Genomic DNA, 25,342 nt, shown 5'->3' on the forward strand with positions numbered 1-25,342 from the left:
ATTCCAAATTAATAAATCCAACATATGACAAATTCCAAATATAAGACAATGCAACATTTGCTAATGCCAACATCCAAATGGGCCCTTAAAAACTCTCTCTAAATTACTATTGGAGTTAACAACAAGCTTCTTGGCCCCCAATGTATCATATCCATAACAACCATTATAGCTCTCTATCAAATTCCTCAACAGTTCCCATAATTGAGGCTTATGCCAAGAGAAACTCCCGATCCCCATCCCATACTCGAAATGGTCACATCGTGTTTAATTCAAAACTATCTTATGATTCATTGTGGAAGTTTATGGATTCTTCTTCTAATATTTTGTGTTTTAGATTTTAGACGTGTATAGCCAAGTTTTGATTCATTTAAGATTTATAGAAAATGTGTGTATTTTTCTAGGTAATTGGGCCAAAGTTTTGCTTGCTAAGAAAGGAAAGGATAAGGCTAAAGTCTAAGCCTTTGTTATTTTATATTTTAACTACTGTGCTCTAGTTCTGCTAGACTGTTCCAGCTAGTTACTCTTTGGACACTTGTCGATGACCCTTATAGACTTAAATTACTATTTAAGTAGATATTATAGGTTTCCTTTAAGTAGGTATAGTTGGGATATGTTTATTTGTGCTTCACTAATGAACAATACTTTGTTTGATAGTAAGTTTGCTTCTATGAATGATTTTTCCATTGTTTTGTTCTACAAGGCCATTCCTTTTGTTTTAGGCTACTTTAATATAAAAACTTATAATTTTAACAAATATTAAATTATTTTTCAAAATATATTATGTTTATATAAATATTGAAATGTTGAAATGTAGATGAAATGCCTCCTCAAACCTTATAATTCTAGACATAAACTAATAACTACTACATAAATTAAAATCAAATCATTCCATAAATTTTTGAAAATGAGAAATTTATAGCATTCAAAATTAACATCCCTATCGGAATGGAATCATTCCACAAACTTTTGAAAAATGAGAAACTAAAACATTCAATTTTAATATTTCCAGAATAAGTTATAGAGTGTGATTAATTTAAAATGTGCAATTTAATGACCAAGTATAACACGGCTAACGGGCAAATCCTTCCACACTTCAATAAGACAACACCTTAAAAAATGAGATCTCCCATCTCCTAGCATAGTCTTTTGCCAGTTTAAAAACCAAAAATCAATTATGGGAGGGAAAACACTGTGATTTGGGAGTTGATGAGCGAAGTCGTGTAAGACCGTGAATGTGGTAGTTTGAGGCTCACTGCGTGCATTTAGAACATGGAAATGCAGAGGAAGAAAGCAGACACATATGGGTGTATAAATTGGGAAGCTCAGGTGGCTTTAAAGAACTTGGAGGCTCATTCTGGCGCGCTTGCAGACCATTGGAAAGATATTTCTTGCTATTACAGTGCCTTGATTTCTCCCACACAGGTTATCTATCTTGTTTTACCTTCAGCAATCATTCAGTTTTATCTTAGCGTTTTCCATTTTTGTAGGGTAGAGTTAATCCTTTTGGATTTGGTAATTTTGGTTTAGTTGAAAATGGCAGATTAGAGAATTACAAATATAGGAAAGGCCAATGAGGCGTAAAGCTGAAACTGCTATTGTTGTTTATACTACTACTACCCAAGCTAGAGAGAAGGATAACAATCCTTGACTGGAACCGGGGATGATGGAGAGTAATGACCCCCAGTTTTAGAGATCTAACAAGGTATGATATCGATCCACTAGACATTTCAGGATGGAAACAAAGCATTACACTTAAACAGCTAGAGATATCAGCTCAGTAATCAAAAGCTAGATACAGTTCATAAGGCGTGGCACTAAATTTACAGCGATATCGAGTCAAAAATCTCTAGCTGGAGAGTGGTAACAAGACATGTCACTGAGACCTCGGGCAATGTTAGGCTAGAATGAGATATCCTTTGCCAATTTGTTGAAGAAACAAGGAATTTTTTTATGACAAATTTTAAGCAATATTTGACCCGCAGTTTGATCTGGAAACACAGGAACTTCTTTTTTAAAGATTTCTAACGAAATTTATACACGTAATTTTAAGCTCAAGGATTGAACCATTACATGGCACCAAATGCAGACTCAGAAACATACAGGGAAGAGTGTTCTACCATTCATATTCGCCCAGGCAGAATTGCTGTTACAAACACTAAAAATATTCAATGATATCCATGCAGTTGATGCTGGTAAACTGATCGCAGCACCTAGAAGACTTGAAACCCTGGCGATATATACCAGTCCCTCGATATTATGCTCTGATTGAACTATCTCTGCCTGCACCAGTCTGATTATTTGCCATTGAAGCTCATAATTGCTGTCGTTCTGATGGTTGTTCTCAGATTGGGGAAATGAGTTATCTGGTTTGAGAAAAGGATGCCAAAAAATCACTGTAAGCTCTAGTAATTTTCCCCAACGCTACTTATATAATGAATTGCAGCCTTCTTAGCTCGATTTCATCACATGTATGCCTCGCAGAGGTTTTGTCCAGAGCAGACAATGCATGGGGTTTTGTTCTGTAATCAGAATTTGCAGAGCTCCACAAACCTCTGACAAGATAAAAAAAAAGTTATGAATAATAATCCTCAACTGCAAAATCCATCCTTTAATAAGAAACCCCAGCCAAGAAAAGCTGTCGATAGCTCTAGATGCCTCCTCCTGAGTGACTTAGAAGAATAAATACAACCTAATCAAATACTAAATAGCCCTCCTCCTCCTCCCACCATGTAATATTACTTAGGCTAATAGAATGTTATAACTTAAAACGGCCATATTGTATTGTAATAGTTATTCATTGTACTTTAGCATTTTGGCCATATTTCACTTATTCTATATATTAGTTATAAATTCTAGCCTAGGGAAAATGGCAGGCTAGAATTTGACTCCCTATTTCTTGTCATTTGAGAAGGAAAATTATAGTTCCCCCTTTTCGAAATTGCTCGTCCTCCAGCAATTGCAAAATTATCTGCTGCTTCACTTTGATATAGTTGTCTAAACACCACAAATCATGTATAACTCAATAGGGCACAGGTGTGACCATGCATCCAACAAATCAACACTTGGATCCCATACCACAAAATGAAACCTGTCATACATGGTGAAAAAGTAGCAACTCATCAAGTGACCCAAATTCGGCCAAACATCTGATTTCCATAAAAGTAAACCATCATCTCAAGTATCATTATCCAGACGCAAGCCAATATCAGCAACCCATCTCCATTAAGAACAACCACCATATATGATCCCACACGAGTATCCCAAAAATCAGATATCAAATGAAGTTGCAATTCTTTGGCCGCCAATGATTTGTCAGAAAGTATACCTCTATTAAATCCCAGTGCTAAGCATGATGTGGCACCTCTATTAAATCCCATTGCTAAGCATGATGTGGCATCATGTGCCAAAGCTGTCACATCATGACTATAAGGAGATATGTCACTGTTGCCATACTTGGGATAATGTGATTTATGCCCATGCTTCCCAATGGTATTTTCATTATCAAGGCGAGCTTGCATACACTTGACTGCTACAACCTTTTGGTCATCATTTTTGGTAGCCTTCAATACAATTTGTTTACCTCCAAGAGAAGACTCTAATTCCATGTTGTTGAAATCCTGAAAGTGTCTTCAAGGGACTTCAACCATGGTACTCCCAATATTACTTTGTTTCCACCAATACCGACCACATAGTACTCAACATCAAATGTATAATCATCTAATTTTATGCCCAACCTTTATATTTTCCTTGTGCAACTGATTTTGGATCCATCTGCCAACATAATGCTGAATTCAAGAAAGTCCTCCACTTGTAGTCCTTCCTTGATTACAAAGTCCTCATCAATAAAGTTATGTGTAGCACTGCTGTCCACCATACACATCACTTCCTGTCCTTTGACAATCCCTTAAAGTAGTAAATGATAATTTTGGGAACCGCTGGATAGGGATGCAAGAGTACCTTGCAACTTTTCATCATGCGCACTACACTCATCACTGTCCACATCAGAATTTGCCTTAATAAGATATGCCTTACACGTACCAAGACACCTATGTCCTGGCTCCTAAGATTCTTTGCAGTGAAAATAAGCATTCCTTCTTAACTCATTTCTTGGTTCTTTTTCTAACTTAGGAATTGTGACCTTGGGCTGATTAGGAGTCTTCACATTTGATTCATTGTCTAATTTCTATATTTTGAATTTATTCTTGTGTGGCTGAGAAAAAGGTGTGACTTCTAAGTCCATGGTTAACCCAATATCATCATCTAATGTAGTAGGCCTGTGAGCCTTGACCAATCCTTTCAGTTTGCCACTCAAACCTTCTACGAAGAGCATTGCAACCCGTGTTTGTGGCATGTCAGGGACCATGACTGAAATCTTTTGAAATTCATTAAGGTGAGTCTCCAAGGGTCCCACTTGCTTTAGCTAAACCAAATCCTTGTAATAAACTTCAATATCCTTGTCAAAACGTGTAACCAACCTATTCACAAACTCCTCATATGGATGTATCATATCATGGTCCTGTGACACTAATCTATGGTGCCACCAATCATAGGCCATACCCTCTAGATGCATTGTAGCAAATTGTATGGCTTTGTCTTTCTCCATAGGCTTAAGTGACAAGGAGAATGTGTCAAGTTTGTGTACCCAAGACCTGTCACTAACCTTCCCACTTCCATCAAAGGTGGGCAAACTGACCTTATTTAAATCATTTTTCAACTCTTGAGGCTGAGTACCTTGCTTAGCTGGTCTTCTAGATCTCCTTTCCTAACTCTCTAGATGAAATGAAAATGTAGCTTTATCCCTTTGCTGGTTCATAAATTGATTTAGGTTTAGTAGCTACTTGACATCTGCTGGAAGCATCTTGTACTCATCACGTGCTACTGTAACATCATCAATAATGTGAGTTTCTTCCTTGGACTTCAGAACTGCTTATTCTTCAACTGATCTTGGAAAGAACACCGGTCTAAGAGGGTGATCAGATCTAGTGTCTGCTGTCCTAACAGCGTTAGAGGTTGTTCTAACATGATTTTCATTCCCAACGTCACTTATCTCCATCATGATCTTGTGCATGTGGCTGTTGGATCCTGAGATTTTCAAGTGCATTAAGAAGCTGTTGCTGTGACTGCATAAACATTTGCATCATCTATTGTTGTTGTTGTGCTCTCTGTGCCATAATGTCCTGAAGACTTGGTTATCCATTACTCCCATCGTTTCTCTGTTCTGCCATATTGCTTTGATCAAACCAGTGATTATCTTCTTCTTCCCATTGCTGTTCAGCCCTTGGTAAAGTATCTATGTGATCCTGATCCTCTAGGGTGCATTGATAGAACCAATTCAAACTGACATGCGAATGACTAGAAGTGATGTGCAACCATATATCCTGACATGCAATTGAAAAATCTGATGTATCTAAAACCTGCACAGGCTGGCAGGTTCTCTGTGCTCTGATCCACTGACATATCCTTTACCAATTTATTTGAGAAACAAGGAATTTGTTTATGACAATTTAAAGCAATATTTAACATGCAGTTTGATCTGGAAATACAGAAACTTCTTTTTAAATATTTCTAACACAAAAAAAAAAAAAACAAAAAAAAAAAAAAAAATATATATATATATATATATATATATATATATATATATATATATATATATATATATATATATATATATATATATATATATATATATATATATTAAGCTCAAGGATTGAACTGTTACATGCCGCCAAATGCAAACTCAGAATTTTACAGGGAAGAGTATTTTGTCACTCATATTTGCCCAGGCAGAATTTCTTTTACAAACACAAAAAAATTCAATAATACGTATGCAGTTGATGCTGCTAAAGAGATCACAGCACCTAGAAGACTTCAAACCTCTGTGATATACACCAGACCCTTAATATTACTGCTGTGATTGAACTATCTGTGCCTGCACTAGTCTGAATATTTGCCATTGGAGCTGATAATTGCTGTCATTCTGATGGTTGTTCTCAGACTGGGGAAATGAATTATCTGGTCTGAGAAAAGGATGCCAAAAATCACTAGCCTTATGTCATGAATTGCGGCCTCCTTAGCTTGATAACATCATGGGTAGGCCTCCACTGGGCTGGGGTTTCCTCCAGACAAAACAATACAAGGGTTTTGTCCTCTAACCAGAATTTGCAGAGCTCCACAAACCTTTGATAATATAAAAAAGGTAATGAATAATAATCCTCAACCCCAATCCATCCTTTAATGAAAAACTTCAGCCAAGAATAGCAATCAATATCTCTAGATGCCTCTTTTAAGTGATTTAGAGTTAGAAGAACACAGACAACTTCATTAAATATTAAATAACTTAAAATGGCCCCTCTTTAAGCTATAATGAATAATTAATAATTATAATAAGTATTCATTGTACTTCAGGTTTTTGGCCATATTTCTCTCTTTTCTTTTTTGATAGGTAATTGACTGAAGCCTACATTATGTATTATTATTGTTAAGATTAGTTATTATTATGTGTTAATCTCGAGTAGATTCGAACACAAGACCTTCCCGATGAAAGGCTCGCAATTTGCCGATGCGTTGTAGGCTCTTACCTTTTGTCCATATTTCTCTTATTCCCTTTATTAATTATAAATTCTAGCCTAGGGAATATTTCAGGCCAGAATTTGACTCCCTGTGGCCTGTCAGTTGAGAAAGGACATTGCATAGAAGCTGTCAGGCATAGAGCCCGTCCTGTACCTCCAAAATGTTAGTACTTCGGAGAGAGAAAGATAAGGGGGTATAGGGAGTTGGCCTTGTGATTTCTTTCAGAAAAAGTTGCTTTCTACCATGGATAAGAGTCATGTCCACTAGCATGCCAATCAAGTGAAACTGTCAATTAGCATGCAGCTTAAATGGAAGTTTAACTTTTGGTTTTTCTTGTAGCTTCTTCATATCCTATAGGTTGCAGCCAGCATGAATTCAAGCTTAACTTTTGGTTTCTTCAGAAGCTTCTTCATATTCTTGTATTCTAAGATAATTCATAAGGTTCTATTAGTGGTCCCCCACCCATAATCAACTATCAAGCAACAAATGTGCTGAAAATGAAACTGTGAAAACAACCCTAATACTGAGCTATAGGAAAAGCTACAAAACAACCCAGAGTCATTACAACACAAAACATATACCATTTGACCTGAAGAAGAGCAAAAGACTGTCTTCCATAACTCAACAATGCAAACCAAACTGTAAAACCTTGACCAGCTGAGATACTGCCCAACACACCAAACCTGTTGCAGGATTCACCAATTAGTGATTGTAAACCTTATTATAAACACCATTGTCTAACACCACAATCAGCTGAATAGAGGGCACAATAGTGTTGTCCTCATTTTGTCATCACGAAATAGAGGCAACACTACGAAACCTTCCCAATTAAGTTTCATATTTTTCCAAGTTAACTCACTATTTTATTTGCAAAGATTGATCAATCAATCATTTCCAATTCATATGATGAGTCTTTTAACCGAAGGCTCTCATCAAGTCCTTTTTTGTTTTTAAGTTTGTTAGCCTATACTTGATTTTTGAGGCCTTCAAAGTTCTTTTTTGTGTTTATGAGTGTTTGTTTAGATTGCTTTTAGCTTTTTATTTCCTTCAATCTCTTGCTTTCGATCACGCCCTCGTTCCAAGATATCTTGGGGCTTAATCGGGTTAATCAAAAGTTATTAAGGTTTAAGTGCATGTGCTAGTGGGGTTTAGAATTCCCACTGCATATTTAAAATAGTAAACCTTCTATTCTAATGTTATGTTGCACTTTTTGAATTATATGACTTAAAATCACTTTATGTTATGTTTTAAAGCTACTTTTTGACTTTAAACTTACAACTTAAGTGATTTAAGATATTAAAATGCACTTTATGTTATATTTTGATGTTTTTGATAGAAAAGCAGCAAGAGGGTGCTGCCCCGTGGTAGAAACAACGACACTAGATACAGTTAACAATACATTAACGACACCTAGTGCCCAACATCAAGTAAATACAACATCTTAGATCTATCTTTGTAAAAAACAAAGTAGGGAGGTGTTCTACATGTTCTTCTTACAAACTCTTCCACTTGGCTTCTTCCAAGCCTTACCAAGCATATCACAATAAGTCCCTTAGGACTCTTCCAAGGCTAGAGACCAGGTGGTTGGCCTTTTCCTCTTGCCACACTCACCTCTTCCTAGTGTCTCTACCTACATCTTCACAAACACAAACAATTACCCCTCTTGCCACACGACACCTCCACTCCCTTACACCCTCCAGGATCTTTCACAAACTCCACACCCCAAATGCTTCCAAGGGCTTAACTAGTCACAAACAAAGTGATTTCAAACAGTGATAAGGTTCCATGCACCTTAGTGGACTCCAAACACCTATCCTAACAAACTGACCTAATGAGGGCTCTTCCTTGTAGCCCTATCTAGGGTTTTTTAAAGCAAGAAATCAAAGTCTTTCAAAACAACCACTGAAACTAAAGGAGGATTCAAATACCAACTACTGAGCTCTACTAAACTTCCAAGTCTTAGGGTTTCAACTATTCATTGAGGCGTTCAAACTTCAGGGCCTAATTGAGGCTAATAGGTCTAAAAGACACACTCAAACTACAAACTCACAAAAGCCTCAAAGAACTCTAACAAATGAACTTGACTACACATTTACCTTATCAAGAGCTTTCAAACTTCCAACTTTTGGGCTCCTAGCTGTTGGGGAGATAGCAGATCCTTCAAACCCTTGCCTCAATGAGGGTTTCCTTGCTGTTTATAGTAACTGTCCTCCAATCTCCATTATCTCATCTATCCAACTCTTCCAATGGGTTCTTTAGCATCACATGATTGAATGCAACCCTCCAAACATTCATGCAGATTATACACAAGCTTCTGTCATGTTTCTTGAATGCTGATTCCTTGTATTCTTCATGCAACAGCAGGTGACTTATAGATTCTCGGCCAGCTCCATTATAAGGAGCAGGGTTATGGTGTGAACCTACAAGATGGCAATCTAAAACAACAAAGAAAACCTTTAAAACTTCCCTAACTCTATACAATGAGAACATGCAGCCATTGTGGCTCTTCTCTCTGAAGTGTGCAGAATTTACTGTCTACACAGTGAGTAGTGAGACCTTGACAATAACCCATTGATACTAGGTACCCATTTAATATCAGAATTAGTTCTATCCTTCATTCCCCTATATATGAAGCTTAAGAATCATGACACCCACGAGATAAAGGAGAAGGTACCAGGACTGCAGTCAAATACCAGTACTTAAGCAGATTTCACAAAAAAACAAAACACTGATTTTATTATTCAGAAACCACACACCATACCCTTCACTTTCCTTCTCTACATCTCATTCCCTGTCCTATACATGAGATTACATTGCTCATGTAATAGAATGATCTTTCACATCCCCAAAGAGTTTGTCCAAGATGGTTGACCTTCCATCTTCTAAAAACTGTCATGTTGCAAAATGTTGTCAACAACATTTTTGACAACATAGCAACGTTTTACACTTTTTTTGCATTTTGGCATTTTATGCTACCACATGTCTACTTGGCACCTTAAATAGGTCCAAAGGCTTATAATGAATATTTTAATGCTACATTTTAATCCATCTATAGCCTTGCATGACGTTTGCCACGTTTATGGTCTTTAACTCACTTTGACCAACATTGATTGAAAGATAACCTTGGTCTACATGACCTTAATTGAACACATACTTACATGAAATTAAAATAACTAATTCACTCATCCTATCATGACTTAAAACATACTAAAATGACTCAAAATTCAATGGAGATGGTCAGGGTGCTCCTGCACCAGGCTCGAATGCGACTCAACCACCAACCATAGTTAGCATTGTCAATGAGCACCATGGGACAAGCCTCCACAAAAGCTGCCACCTCTAACCAAAAACAATAACAAAGGACTCGGGTGAGTCCTTTAAAACTACCAACAAACATCTGGACATGGGAGGAAAAGAAACAAAGAGGGGGAGACATATCCATCCCCAAAAGATACAATTACCAAATTGAGGCTTCAAAAAGCTTGTCCCTCTTTCTCCATCAAAACCAAAGATCCAAAAACATCTAGGCCACTAGATCGAGCCAACAAACTCAAAGATCTATTAGCCCACTGCAGTCTTCCTTTGCACCTCTATAGTGAGAGGATCCACCTCAATAGAAGTAGGGAGACGAAAGATCTCAAAGCTAAGGTCGAGGATGTGACACTTCCAATCATCAAAATTGCTACCGATGGTAGCCTAAGTATCTTCTCCCTCAGTTGGGGTCTCTTCCACCTCCCACAACAGGAACCTGAACTCCACCTCTATATGAGACAACACCCCCAACAAAGAAGCCATAAAGGAAGCAAAAGGAAAAAACCAAGACCACCTTCTGGAAGAAAACACTTTTTTCACACAAAAGGCACAGGAAAGCCCTTTGAATGAGGAACAAGTTGCTCCATAAAGGGGGAAACCAAGCTTGAGCCACAGGCTCAGAGGCACATAAATATTCTTCAAACTAGTCAACATGCATCCTCAACAAAAAGCTAGAATGTTCCTCATACTTTAACCTCACAGCCTGTCACTTGAATGCTTAGCCTGTAACAAAAATCCATTAAGAAATTCTAAAAACCAAAACTATTGATAGAGTCCCCACCCCTTAAAAGCATTAGGGTAGCAACAATCCAAGTAGTCATAGTAGAATCAATCCAAGAGAGCTGCAACCCAAACCAAAAGAGGGAATAGCAACAATACCCAACACTACACTCATCAACACGTGAAGAACCATAAATTGGCTTCCACCCAACTACTTGAACAATGTAACTCTTATGGAGAAAGCCCATAAAACCCTGGACACTCCAAGTCCTTCTCCCAACAACCACATAACAAACATAATCCTTCAGCCACCATCTCCGATTACAATTCGTATCAACAACAAAGGGAGAAAATCCTCTTGCAAGCATTCATCCTTGCTCACCCCAAACAATATAAGAATCACCCAATGAAAGGAAAGCAATGCTCCTCCATAGAATGTGTCACCTAGTCTCCATCAGAGAGGAATCAAGCATAATACCCTGGGTGTGTATCATTGGGGGCCCAAAATCTAAGACCCCAAATCTTCCTTCAACATTTGTATTAGGGCAATCGAGCACAACAATCTCAATGGCCCATTGCAAGGAGACATTCCCCCAGACAAAAATTGAGTTGTAGGCAACATTCTGGGTCAAAATCTCCACGTAGACACCAAGAGCAGCAACCATAGACAATTGCTTACCCGTGCTGAAAACACCATAGAGAAGTGTGCAAGGCCCAACATTGGAAATAAAAAACATGCAAAAATCCCCTAACATAAAAACTCCATGACAACCATAGCTACTAGGGAGAATAGTGGAATGTCTCAATAGCATGGGCTGGGAACACTTGCACACAATAGTGCCAGAACAAACCAAAGCCATACATGGAGGAAATTGAGAGCCACATCTAAAACTCCCAACTAGAACCTTGTAAATTGCGCACCACAAACCGACCAAGTAGGATTGTAGCAACCAAACGTGAGAAGTGGGAAAGCCCACATCAATAGAGCCCCAACCACATAACGTCGCAAGAAGCCACCCAAACCAAGAAGCTCCCATAAAATCATTAAAAATAGACATGACAAAGGGAACAAACCCCTTTGAAAGCAAGTCCCTATGCAGGGAAGAAATCTCCACATTGGTCCAAACGAAACCTTCCCCATCATGAGCACGTTGCCAAAGAGAAGGGGAACCCACAATGAAGAGCACATAGCCAGAGAAATCAACCAAGATAGGAGATCAAGCATTCAGATGAGGAAGGAAGTACCCCAAGTATGCTCAAAGATCAATGAACCCCTTGCAAGAAGCCAAAGAGGTCAAAGTGACCTCAAACACACGAATCTTAGCAGAAACTTCTAGATGCAACAAAAAATGGGAAGAAGAAATTACTCATTGCACAAAATCCTTCCCAAATCCACTTGGGTCATCTTCCTCTTTAGCATCTTCCTCCCAAAAAAAATCAAAGTTTGAAAACCCACCCCCGCTTCTCTTGAGTTACACTTTAATGTTTTAATTTAAATCACTTAAGTGAAATCTCACTTTTCAACATATTTACACATTACATTTAAAAAAAATGTTAGTTTAAATATGTACTGGACCCTCTAAAGTGAGATTCACTTAAGTGAAATAAATAAACATGTGCTAAATAAAAACTTTAAGTGATGCCAGTCAATTACATGTTACATATTTTTTTAATGTAGAACATGTATTTGCTCTTCCAAACCATGATTTCGCTTGCAGAACCACTTGTTTCTTATCAAAACAACTAGCTCGGTAGTTTTATATGCATTTTCAAACATGTATTTCATTCTCCAAACCCTATTTTTAGCCTTTTACATGCAAATGTGTAACATGTAAATGCATCCAAGAACCACAATTTATGGATTGCCAAACCACGATTTATGCCAACAACCAAATATACAACATGCAATGCCCTTCCTAAAACCCGATTTATTATGGTAATAGATAATAGTCTATTATTAGTTAATGGTAATCTATTGTATATATTTAGTTAGCTTTAGTTAGTTGTAGCTGTTTAGCTTTATTTAAGCTAGAATAAAATGTTTCTATTCTTTACGATCGTTTCCTAAAGAAACATCGTTCCATTCTTTTGTATATAATGATCTCTCGATCTCCGTTAATAACAATCAAATATTACCAATTACTTCATTGTATGGTATCAGAGCCAATACTTCAAATTTTATAATTTCTTTCGAAATTATCTGCTACAAAAAATTCGAAACTATTGCCAAGGCTTTTTTTTCTCCATAGCTCGTTTAGGGTTTTTGTTTTTGTGAGAAATTCATAGCAACTATTGGTTTTTTTGGCTTGGGTTTTTGAGACTAGTCAAGGGTATTTTTCCTGCAAATCGCGTTTGATTTATTGTGGAAACTTGTGATTTCTTTGCTCGCATCTAGTGTTCTGCTAACTCTCGATTTCTCTGCTCGCATTTGGTGTTCGATGGTTGTCTATCCATGTTAGATATTCTACTTGTGTCGCAGATTCTGGGGCTCCTTGTTTGGTGAAAAATCGTGGCTTCCATGGATTTTTTTTGAGGTTGCGTGTTTGCCAAACATAGCGTTTTGAGGGTGAAAAGTCTCTTTTTGTGTCTTCATTTCATCCCCACTATTGTCTCAGTTAAAATGCCCCTATTTTGAACAAAATTGGATAGTTCTTTTGCTTACAACCACCATTTTTTCTGTTGTTTTGACCTCCATGGCCACTGACCTAGTTTTTTGCTCAAAACCCTAGTTTTTGGAGCTCACCTGAATAGGATTTAGGAAATCTGTGATCAGTTGCTTGCCATCGGTCGTAAGATGGAGAAAGAGGATATTGTGGTTATCACTCTTCGGAGCTTACCAAAGTCCTATGAGCATTTTATTAAGACTTTCAACATCACGTCTTTTGGTGTTGATCCGAAGTTCACTAATCTCTGCACATCTTTGCTTTAGCAAGATCGGTGGAAACAACAGTTTGGTAGCAGCTCCAGCTCCAGCTCCATAGAGCAAGCCTTTGCTGCTAAATCCTTTCATAAGGATAAAGGCAAGTTTCAACAATCGTCTCAGTAGAAGTCTTTTGCTCTAGTTTCAGACAGCTTCCGGAAGAAGAACATTCAATGCAACTATTGCTACAAGTTTGGGCACATAAAAGTTGACTGTCGAAAATGCTTAGTTGCACAATCTAAGCAATTAGCTTCGCAACCCAAAGCGAACAGTGCAGGGCATACTGAGCAGATAGAATCTGCCTTTTATGCCTTCATGGCTAAAAGACCTGCAGATCATGTGAAGTCATTTGCCTGATACATTGATTTAGGTGCCTCTCATCATTTCACTCATTGTAGAGACTGGTTTACCGACTACCAACCTTATTCAGATTTTGTTATTTTTTGTGGTGGAGAAAAGTACACTATTGTCTGCAAAGGCAACATTTAGATTCAGTCTGCTGGGAGGAATCTCATTTTCCTCGATGTGCACTATGTTCCAAGGATGGAACTAAATCTACTCTTAGTCAATTAGTTACTACAACATTCTCCACACTTGGGTGTCACCTTCAGTTCACATTAGTGCACCATCACTAATTGGGCAACTTAGTCTATTGTTGCAATGGGTCTTGAGGATCATGGTCTTTTTTCCGACTTATTGATTCTAGTGATTCTTGGGACTTAGCTATGGCTGCTTGACGATGTTCTATTAGCACACTTTGGCATCAACAATAGGGGCACTTAAATGTGCATTATCTCTCACAGCTTGCTCGGGATGAGCTTGTTCTTGGATTGCCAGAGATTCAGACTCAACAACTTGGAGTTTGTGATGCATGCTAGGCTGAGAAGCAACATCACACACCTTCACTTGTGGCGATTCATGGCGAGCTTCTCAGGTACTTCAGCTTGTTCATGCCGATATTTGCGGCCCGATGGCCACTCCTTTGTTCTTGAGTCCAGGTATTTTCTGTTGTTTGTTGATGATTTCAGTAGAAAAATGTGGGTGAATTTCCTTAAAAAGAAATCAGATGCATTTCCTATATTTCAGAAGTTTAAACCTTTAGTTGAAAAAGAGTCTGGGAAATCTATTATTACTCTTAGATCAGACAATGGGGGGGATTTTGTTCTAATGCATTCTCTAGCTTCTTGGATACTCATGGCATCAAACGCCAGTTAACCACACCCCACACAACACAACAAAACAGTGTAGTTGAGCGACGAAACAGAACAATCACTGAGATGGCTCGATCCGTGCTTGAACACAGACATTTTTCGAAGAAGTTTTGGGCAGAAACAGTCAACACTGCAGTTTATCTTTTAAACTGGTCACCCACAATGGCGGTCAAAGGTAAAACTCTAGAAGAGGCCTGGTTAGGTTGCAAGCCCAGAATCAACCACTTGAAGGTTTTTGGCTCCTTTGCTTTTGTTTGGATCCTTGATGTGTTACGCACCAAGTTTGGATGCCAAGAGTAAGAAACTCATGCTTGTTGGGTACAACAACCTTCACCAAGCCTACCGCCCGATCGATGTTGAGACATCTTCTTTCATCTATAGTCATGATGTAGTCTTTGATGAGCAGCGAGGACCTTTCATGCCTGTTTCTCTTATTTCTGATCCAACAGACCAGCCTATGAAGGCTCATGATTTGTGAGTTAGGCTTCCATTAGGTCAACTTGATAGGAGGGCTCCAGTAGCTTCTGCAGCTCTAGTTATACGAGTGATCCCTATACAGATGCCTCCAGCTTCTCCTATAGTATTACATCCCAAATTTTGCCCCAATTTTTAAATTTGATCATAACTATTGGTTTAACGAATCATTTCTTTTCATGATCATGTGAAATGAGTTAGTTATTTATATACTTTGTACTAACTGTTGATGAATTATTCTTTTCATGATAATGTGAAATGAGTTTGTTATTTATAGACGTTGCGCTAACTATTGATGAAAGATCAGTAACCTATAACTGTTATTAGATTATTAGCAGTTGCTTGATTTGAATTAATGATTAATATATTTATTTTGAATTACTATGGAACTAATATTTTGGTGAGAATGTTTTACACGGGTGATTGCAGGAGAAGATTGAAGAGAGGGGAAGCATTGCTAAACGGGATCATCGGAATGAGATGTTCATCTGGTTCAGTCATTAGGATTGGCAGGTATGACCTTAGATTTCCTTGGATTTCCTTGGAAGGGATACAATGACTTGTCCACAAATTACATTATGGGACCTGCATGAGCTATTAAGGAAACAATATAGGATAAATACGAAATAATTTAATTTAAAATATAATACATCCCTTAAGAGATTTGTTTATTAATTTTTATCATATCATTATAATAAACACTTACATACGAACACATAAATATAAAAATGAAATGACACCAATAAATTATAAGAATATAATCTAATGATGTCACCTCATCAATATACTTATGTGAACATATATTAGAACGTATTATAATAATAAAATAAAAATTATAATTCTTCAACTCCTCATTTTCCCTTATTTCTTTTCCCTCTTCTTTGTTTCTTTTTCAAATGGAATTAATACATATGAATTTGAAAGGAAATCTTGAAAAAGGAATGGTAGCTGAGGAGTTACGGCTAGCTTTTAAAGGAAGCCGTCAACCAACCCATTCGGCATATCTCCTTTCCATTATCTATTGCGATTCCCATTTGCAAGCCGAGCTTAATCATTCTCAGCCAAAACGTTCTTCCAAATTACTCCACCAAATCACCTTGATCTCCTTCACGCTGCCGGCGATTGAAATTGCAACAGTGGATGATTAATCAGCCAATAGGAGTTCCGGCCTAGGGACGGGAGGAGCCACATCCAAGCCCAACCATAGGTCACAAATTCATTCGCATTTCATAAATTCGTTCATTCTCTAAGTATATGAGCAATTGTAGTCGGATACTCAATGCTAGGGTTGAATGAAATACAATATAAGTATTTGTAAATCATATTTTCTTCTTTCTCTGATTGCTATCGGCTACATATTGTCAGAACTGAGAATAATGCAAAATATGTTATCATATTCATGACTCCTTCCTTCCTGATTTGAATGTCAGACTGTAGCCGGCTATGCATTGTAGATTGTAATTAAGTCATAAACCATGCTGTTGGTCTCTTAAAATACATAGAGTTCATCTACAAGATTAAACAACATTTCGAATGGTAGAGCAGGTGTTGATACTTAAATGATTGTGTGAACCTACTTTAGTGACCATGCTGACATAATTTCCGAACAAGATTAGAATATTTATAGATTCTCTAACATTGAGGAATTCACCGGCAAAGATGCCATGAAATGGTGAAGAGGTGTAAATCATGCCAAAATGCTTATAATTTTACAAACATCGAGGAATTCACCAGCAAAGATGCCATGAAATGGTGAAGAGGTGTAAATCATATCAAAATGCTCATAATTTTACAAACACTGAGGAATTCACCAGCAAAGATGTTATGAAATGGTGAAGAGGTGTAAATAATAACAGAATGATTATAATCTTTCAGGCACCTAGGATTCACCGACAAAGAAGCCATTGAAATGGTGAAGAGGTGGAGTTAACTTGCAAGAGGCAAGAACGAAAATAGATATGAATAACTATGTAATGAAGCACTTAATAGCTCATGCTGTCCCTGTAATGGAATTTGTTGTCAAGTCGAGTGGTGGTGATTGAGTCGTTGAACCCAAATGGAAATCCTTGGCCAAGGTAGTTTATAGGCATATGTGCCATTCTATGATCACTTGATGTTTGTAGATGTCATTTATATAGGTATAATTAATTGGGCACTCAAGACCACTCGGTAACTCAGATGGCTGGATTGAAGAACATCCCAAGCTCGATCTCGAGGTAGGGAGGGCCATTCTAATATGTTAGGATGTGTGGGGATAAGTATGGTCCAAAGTTGGGAGGTTAAGCCTATGTCAATGCTTGTCCTCTCACCAATGCCAAAGCTTGCACAACTAGATAAAGGATCCTCCATTATTACTGTATGTTTTTCACTCTTTTACTTGTTAATCTTTTAGCATGAATAAATTAGATAGTCTCTTTATTTTAAATGGAGTAGCTAATTGTCATCTAAATTGAATAAGAAATGTATATTTCCAATTAGGTATGAACTCAGTTAAGAAAGATAGTTGTTACTTTATTTTTCAGCTGAATATGATTTCAGTTAAGAATGATTAAAATTGTTTACATTGTACTTATTTATTTATCGTTTTCTTTATTTCAACTGAACATGAAATATAGTTAGATTAGTAATAGTTGCTTATCATAGTTATATTTTGTTAATGTCATATGAAATTGAATTAGTTACTTATTAAGTTAGGAGACAATAGATCATTAGGTTTCTTCAATTTGGTTATGAAAATTCATTTGTTACATACATGAACACCTTGATTTGTAGATGCTTCACTTGAGTTTGATACAGATTCTTTTGATGAGAAACTTGATCATCAAGCATCTCCTTATACTAATGTTGGTCATTCTCCTCTTTGGCCTAAGTGGTGGGCTAAGACACTTGATGATCTTTGTGATGATGAGCCATTAATGGGAGAACTTCTCGGAAAAAGAGCAAACCTACAGAGTCTGTCAACTTTGCTCTGATGGCCAACATTCACAGTGTGTTTGAACCTCAAACATATTCTAAGGCTAAAGGAATTCAAGAGTGGGAATAGGCCATGACATCTGAACACTAGAGCCTGTTGAAGAATAACACCTGGGTCCTTTCTAATCTTCCACTCAGGAAGAAATCCATTGGCTGCAAACGGGTTTACAAAATCAAATGCAAATTTGATGGTACTTTGGATAACTACAAAGCTCGTTTAGTTGCGAAGGGCTTTTCTCAGTGTCAGGACATTGATTATGAGGAGACGTTTGCTCTTGCTACAAAAATGAGCACCACTTGATTAGTCCTAGCCATGGTAGCACAACTTGGTTGGAAGGTCCATCAGAGGGACGTCAAGAGTGCTTTCCTGAATGGTGATCTCCATGACATAGTCTCTTGTTTTTAAGGTTGTTGGTAAAGACCACAGGTTTTCAGATTGGTAAAAGTTCTTTATGGCTTGAAGCAGGCCCCTCAGGCGTGGTGCATAAAAATTGATAAGTACCTTAGTGATCGAGGCTTTTAGAGGAGTTCTTCAGACTCAAATTTGTACATCAAGATTACTAACAGTGACATCATCCTTCTGGTTATTTATGTGGATGATTTGATCATCACTGGCAGTTCAACATCTTTGATTCAGGGAATCAAACATAATTTATGCTAGTCTTTTGATATGACCGACCCTGGGCTCATGCATTATTGCCTAGTTGTTGAAGTTTGGCAATAGTCTTTTGGTATATTCATCTCTATGTCAAAATATGCTAGGGCTCTGTTAGACAAATTCCGTATGTAGGATTGCAAGCCTGACTCTACACCTATGGAGAAAGGTCTCAAGTTATTCGCAAAATCTGATTCTCTTTCCATTGATGATACTACATACAGGCAACTAGTAGGCAGCCTCATCTATCTCTTTGCTACTAGGCCTGATATAAGCTTCGCAGTCAGCTATATCTCATGCTTTATGACAACTCCTAAGGCTGATCATTGGATGGCCGCAAAGCTTGTGCTTCGTTATGTGAAGGGCACTTTAGATTATGGAGCACTTCAGATTATGGACTTCTATACTCTCGAAGTTCTAATCCTAGACTTAGTGGGTTTACAAATTTAGATTGGGCAAGCTCTGTTAATCATAAAAAGTCAACTTCTGGATATATGTTCAATTTGGGATCTGGTGCAGTCACATGGACTAGTGTAACATACGAATTTTTCCTAACCAATTTAAAACAGTATTTAACTATCAACTAATCCTATTCACATGACAATGATTTCCATTAACTAATTATAACTAGAGAGAAGTAACTCCAACCTAATCTGATTGCATTTTAAATTCATCGTATGATTACTTTGATATCATTAAAATCAATCTAACATGTTCAACTGAAAAATAAAGTAGCAACTACCATTTAAAGCATCTTATATATTCATGCATATATTCTACACTATCTAATTATGCTTCCATGAATCCAAGGTAAAATTGCAAAAGAACATACATATATGATGGAGAATTCCCTTTGTCTTGTTGTTCAAACCTCGGCTTTGGTGAGAGGAGAAGCATTGACATAGATTTAACCTCCCAACCACGGACCATACTTATCCCCACACAATCTAACTTAATAGAACGACCCTCCTTACTTCGGGATCGGGTTGGGATGTTCTGAAATCCAGCCATCACAGAAATTCGGTGGTTTGAGTGTCCCATCAGTTATTCCCAAATAATTGAAGCATTTGGACAAACAAAAAATGATCACATGATCGACACATCTTCCTAACTCTACCTTGGCCAAGCATTTCAAAGTTGGGTTCGTAAACCTGATCTCCACCTCTCGACTTGACAACATTTCATTATTAGGACATGCATGAGCTATTAAATATGTTTGTTAATTATCGGATCAAAATCTTGATTTTTGCAGGTTATCTTCACCTCTTTACCATCTATGGCTTCCATGCCGGTGATTCCTAAGTGCATGAGAGATTATATCCACTCTATCTTGATGTACCTCTTCACCATTGATGCCGTTTCTTGCCGATGAATTTAAAATGCAATTAAATTAGGTTGCAGTTACTTCTTTCTAGTTATAATTAGTTAATGGAAATCATTGTCATGTGAATGGGATTAGTTGATAGTTAAATGCTGTTTTAAATTGGTTAGGAAAAATTCGTATGTTACAACTAGTAAGAAGTGGCAAGCAGTTTCTCTCTCCTCTACAGAGGCTGAATACAAAGGGACTATTAAGGCAGGATGTGAAGCTGTTTGGCTTCGTCAAATGCCTAGGGATATGCAGATGTCATTAGTAGGACCGACTACTCTGTTTGTTGATAACGAAGGTGTTATCAAGTTAGCACGAAATCCAATCTTCCATGAACAAACCAAGCATGTGGATGTTCATTGTCACTACATACAACAGCTAGTTGAAGACGAGACAATAGATTTGCAGTATGTTCCTACCACAGATTAGACAACAGACATTCTCACCAAGCCTCTTCGTCCTGATAAGTTTGTCAAATTTAGAGGACAGCTTTGTGTTCTAGATAGATTAACCATTAAGGGAGGGTATTACGATAACAGAGAATAGTCTATTATTAGTTAATGGTAATCTATTGTATATATTTAGTTAGCTGTAGCTTTTTTAGTTTTCTTTCAACTAGAATAGAATGTTTCTATTTTTTACGATCGTTTCCTAAGGAAACATTGTTCCATTTTTTTGTATATAATGACCGCTTGGTATCTGTTAATAACAAGCAAATATTTACCAATTACTTTGTAATATAATTTGCATGGAATAGGGCTATTTTAAATATGTAAATGGGTTTGTAAACCTCGATTTACACCAAAGGATTATTTTAAACATGTTTTCTTCCTATCTATTTGGGCATCCAAGTTTATTGGAGCTTGGTTTTGTACCAACATGAGTCTTTTTAAATATGCAATAGCCTCTCTAAAGCCTGATTTTGCCTTGGACGTTGGGACTTATGCACATACATTACATATTTTAAACATGTATTCCATTCTTCAAATCCTAATTTGAGCTTCTTGAAGGAAAATGTTAGGCTCCCTCAAAACCTGATTTTGGCTCTAATGCATTTGCATTGCATATTTTAAATATGCGTTTAGTCTTGTAGACCCCAATTTGGGTATAAAAATGCAAAAACGTTACATGTAATAGGGCTGGGAAATCACGATTTGACTCAGTACTTCCATTTTGTGATATGCAAAGCAATCTACAAACCGCAATTTGCTTAGGTGCTTGAAGGAAAGGACATTTGCAAAAAATATTTCCTGTTCATTCATGCATATGTAAATGCATTTGAGAACTGCAATTTGCTCTTGAAGACACATTTCAAACAGGCAAATCATTTCAAGAAGAGAGATCCACATTTGAAATGAGTTATGCAAACAGATTGAATCATCCAACACATGCATTTGCATCCAAGAAACATGATTTAGGGCTGAAGTTTGAATTTTTCAAAGGCATAGGCATATGATCTTTACATAAAAACACACTTGTAAAACCTGATTTTGGAGAGAACAAGTTCATTCCAACTTCTTCTTCCTCCTAATTTCGCTCTTTGCTCTCCAAGTAAGTGTAAGATTTCGATTTTGTTTGCATTTCTTGATCAATTTGCTTATTTGTTGCATTCTTTTGCTCTTTCTCTTCCATATGTTTCAATGCAACCCTAGTTTTTTGTTCCAAGTAATTAAATAAGTTTAAAACTTTCATTCTTTGCAAATGCAAAAGGTTCTTCATTCCAAAAACGAAATTGCATGCAAGAGTGATGTTTGTAACTTATCAAGTTAAGTCAAAGCAAGAGGTATGTTCTTCATTTTCATTTTTCATTTTTGTATATACTTTATTTGCTTGTTATTGTTTGTTTTTGGTTTGTTTATGAAGACAAGTTGGATCTTCCCTCAAAGAATGCAAGTATCCTTTATGTTATCACCATTCATATCTAATCCATCATCAAATTTCATCCAAATTCCACCTCTTCAAATATGTAATGGAACTTGTAAAACCTGATAACATGTTAACATAAGACAAAAATGATGAGTTTTTAACCACATGTAAATGCATTTTCAAAACCCAATTTTGGACTTTAATTTATATTTGTTCTTTGATACTGTTTTCTTTGGCATCTGCTTGTCTAAACTTTCCCTTTTGTTTTCCATGCAGCTAGTTAATACAATTATTGTGCTGACTAATGCATTCCTTCTTTATATTATGCCAAATTTTTAGCTTTGCTATATTCTTCCAGTTCACGGGATTTGTTGTTTCCATTAGTTTGTTTATTGTTTATTTAATTTAACTGAAATTATACTTACTGCTGCTATACATGGTGCTTGCAACAGGTTTCGAAGGCTCATATTCTAGAACCACTTTCTTGTCTGTTATTATGCTTGTCTTCAGCATTGACATCAAATAATTTTGATTGTGATATGCATTCAATCTCTCTCTGTATTATGGGCATTAGGATAATGGTCAAGTTAGAAGATATACGGCTACTAAACAACCTACTCTTTCAAGAGCTCTTCAACCAAGTCAGAATGATATATTCCATTGTTGATTATTCAAGTCAGAAGTTTAGTAGCAATGGTGGTAATCATTGTCCATGCCTTAAAGGACCGGATGATATAATTCTATTATTGCGCTGCTCTATTAGAGTTATATCATTGTTAGAATTTGATACTGGGCTCAGTCAGATTGCAACTACAAAGCTTGTATCTCTGTTTCAGAAGCTGTGTTCTCCAAGCCTACTCTGTACAATTCTCAGTTCCAAGGAAACACAATCTGGAAACTTTGGATTTCTTATGGCTCGTGAAGTCACTTGTGCAGATGGCTCTACCATGCTTTTTGCCAAAAGTGAAGAGGAAATTAAAGCTGCAAGAGACTATCCTGTTTCTGGAATCTCTAAATCAGATGACCATTCAAGCATCAGAAGTGCAGTGCAATGTATGTCTGCATTGCTTGAGGTGAAATTGGCTGCACTAGTTCTTGAATTTAAATTTCAGTCTTCATACGCACAATGCTTTGCTCATACTAAAAGTCAAAAAAGGAAAGGGTAAAGTTAGGGAAGGCAATTTGGCAGAATGTGTACAGTAGTACCATTTTTGTGTCCAGTATACTATAAAGTACACAGTAAGTATTCTAATATTTGCAATTTTGTTTTATTTTTTAAGAGTTAGACAAAGCCTTTCTCTAATAGAAAAATATCAAAAAATGCTTGCAAGTGATCATGCCTATGTCAAAACTTGTATGAATTTATGAATAATATACAATATGCCAACAGGTGGGAAATCAGGTAAAGTTTATAGGGTTTGAAGTGGAATTCTCAGTTCCCTGAACTGTATGTTCTAATGAAGAACTAGCTATCCTAAATTAATTTAACAAAACATTTATGAGTTTTGTGATATGTTGCACTTAAAATAGCAGATGAGTCAAACTCGTATCATATGCATAAATTTTTGCTTGATCTACAATAATAGATAAATGAAACTTGATATTGAAGGATTAAGTAAATTACATCTTGAAAAGTTGTTGGAAGGGCCATATCTCAAATTTCAAGATCACTTGCAAATATCAGATATATTTTGTTTGTATTGTATCTTTTATGATAAGAATTGTTTCCTTAGAAATTTTGGTCTTTAAATCTTTAATCTTATGCTGTTTTGCAAATTCATTCCACTTGTAAATAATAATAGAGATGAACTTTTCTTTGTCTAGTTAGCTGATAAGCTTTTACATGGTGAGCACAGTATCTCACGCTCAACTCATCCTATTATATTCTTATACAAAACGATTCAACAGAAACTCACATTTTAAATTTTGATGCAAAATTATTGGAAGACTGAATGATTGAGGAGATCGGAATGGATCCGCAGCTGTCTCTTTCTGCCTGCCATTCCGCCTGAGAATACACCACCTCGATTAATAATAAAACCCGTTCGTTCTATCTATAATTTTTGTCCTGGACTTTTTTGAAGCCTGTTTTCATTTAGAACAGGTTAGGGTTTTTGCCTATTCAGGCTTAAGGATATTACATTTTCTGGGTGGATGTAAAGCACTGTTTGGATTATTTCTGGAGTTGTGCCCTTTGTTTGTATTGTACTTCAATTCACTTGTTTAAGGGTTTTTCTTTGGATCTTTTGTTGTCAAAAATTGTGATGGAATAGAGTCTGCAAGGAAGAGATCTTTGATGGCTGATTCTTTCTGAGAGTTGGTCCTTTCTCTTCAATCATTGTATCTTGTCCAAACTTTGTGTGCATGCATGTTCTTTTGGTCTCTGTTTGTTACTGCAATTATGTTGTGTAATTTGCCAGAATTTATTTACTCTACGCTCAAACTAGGTTCCCTTGCACTTTGTGGTATAGGGTTTGGTCTTCACATCTTTGTTTTCCAAGCATTTTGCTATCTGCCAGGCCACCTGCAACTTGGATCATTCATCTAGGATTTTATTAATAGAGGGTTTGGTTTGGTGTGTTAGAATTGCTTTGATACCATGGTAGAGTTTAAGGTGACTCTACAACACCTGAGGATCAAATGAAAGACCAAGATAACTTCCACAAGAGATTTTCAAGACAATTGCATTAAGACGCAAGAATGATATTATCGATAATGAACGTCAATAGATTAGATGGGCAGTCTTGGGCATGATTAAAATGTACATAATAGGCCTCCTTATATAGTAAAGGCGATAAGAGACAATGATAAGGAGAAGATAAGCTTTCACCTACACAAGGTGGATCACATGTCCACTAAAGGTGGATCATCATCCATTATGCAATGAGGTATGTGCAATGACGAGGATGATAATGTGATATATGCACTAAAAGAGGTATGAGATAACAACTATCACCACCTAGAGTAGAATTCTTGTACACCATGTGCTTAATTGAGATGCAAACTCCTAGGTGTCTCAATGCCAAACCATGATGCAATGCATTATCCTAAGTAAGCTTAAGTGTAATTTGTTGGAGTTTTAAAACTACTGAACAACAAAATGCTCAGTACCAAAATGATATCACTCACACAATCTAAGGATTAGCCAATTCCTATTAACAATTATACGTGCAAACTATTTGGACCCAACTTCAACAAAACCAAGGGTGGTTTTTTACTCTTTAGGCTCTGCAAAACCAGGGTGGGTATACCCAGGGATGGTTCAAGATTGG

At 36.8% G+C, this 25,342-nt stretch overlaps 1 protein-coding gene across 1 annotated transcript in view; it reads left to right on the forward strand.

Annotated features, from left to right (window-relative positions):
* The first annotated feature begins 1,118 nt into the window (after positions 1 to 1,118).
* The window catches only part of LOC149530754 (2-isopropylmalate synthase), a 39,319-nt gene continuing 15,095 nt past the window's right edge, over positions 1,119 to 25,342 (forward strand). Inside the window, exons 1-2 of the mRNA XM_089810235.1 lie at positions 1,119 to 1,422; positions 22,523 to 23,143. Coding sequence (XP_089666361.1) covers positions 1,270 to 1,422; positions 22,523 to 23,143 — 774 coding nt within the window. The 5' untranslated portion in view covers positions 1,119 to 1,269. The remainder of the gene's footprint in view (positions 1,423 to 22,522; positions 23,144 to 25,342) is intronic.

This window comes from Cupressus sempervirens, chromosome 11, assembly GCF_028749045.1.
Source record: "Cupressus sempervirens isolate cs-2001-9-10 chromosome 11, ASM2874904v1, whole genome shotgun sequence".
NCBI lineage: Eukaryota > Viridiplantae > Streptophyta > Pinopsida > Cupressales > Cupressaceae > Cupressus > Cupressus sempervirens.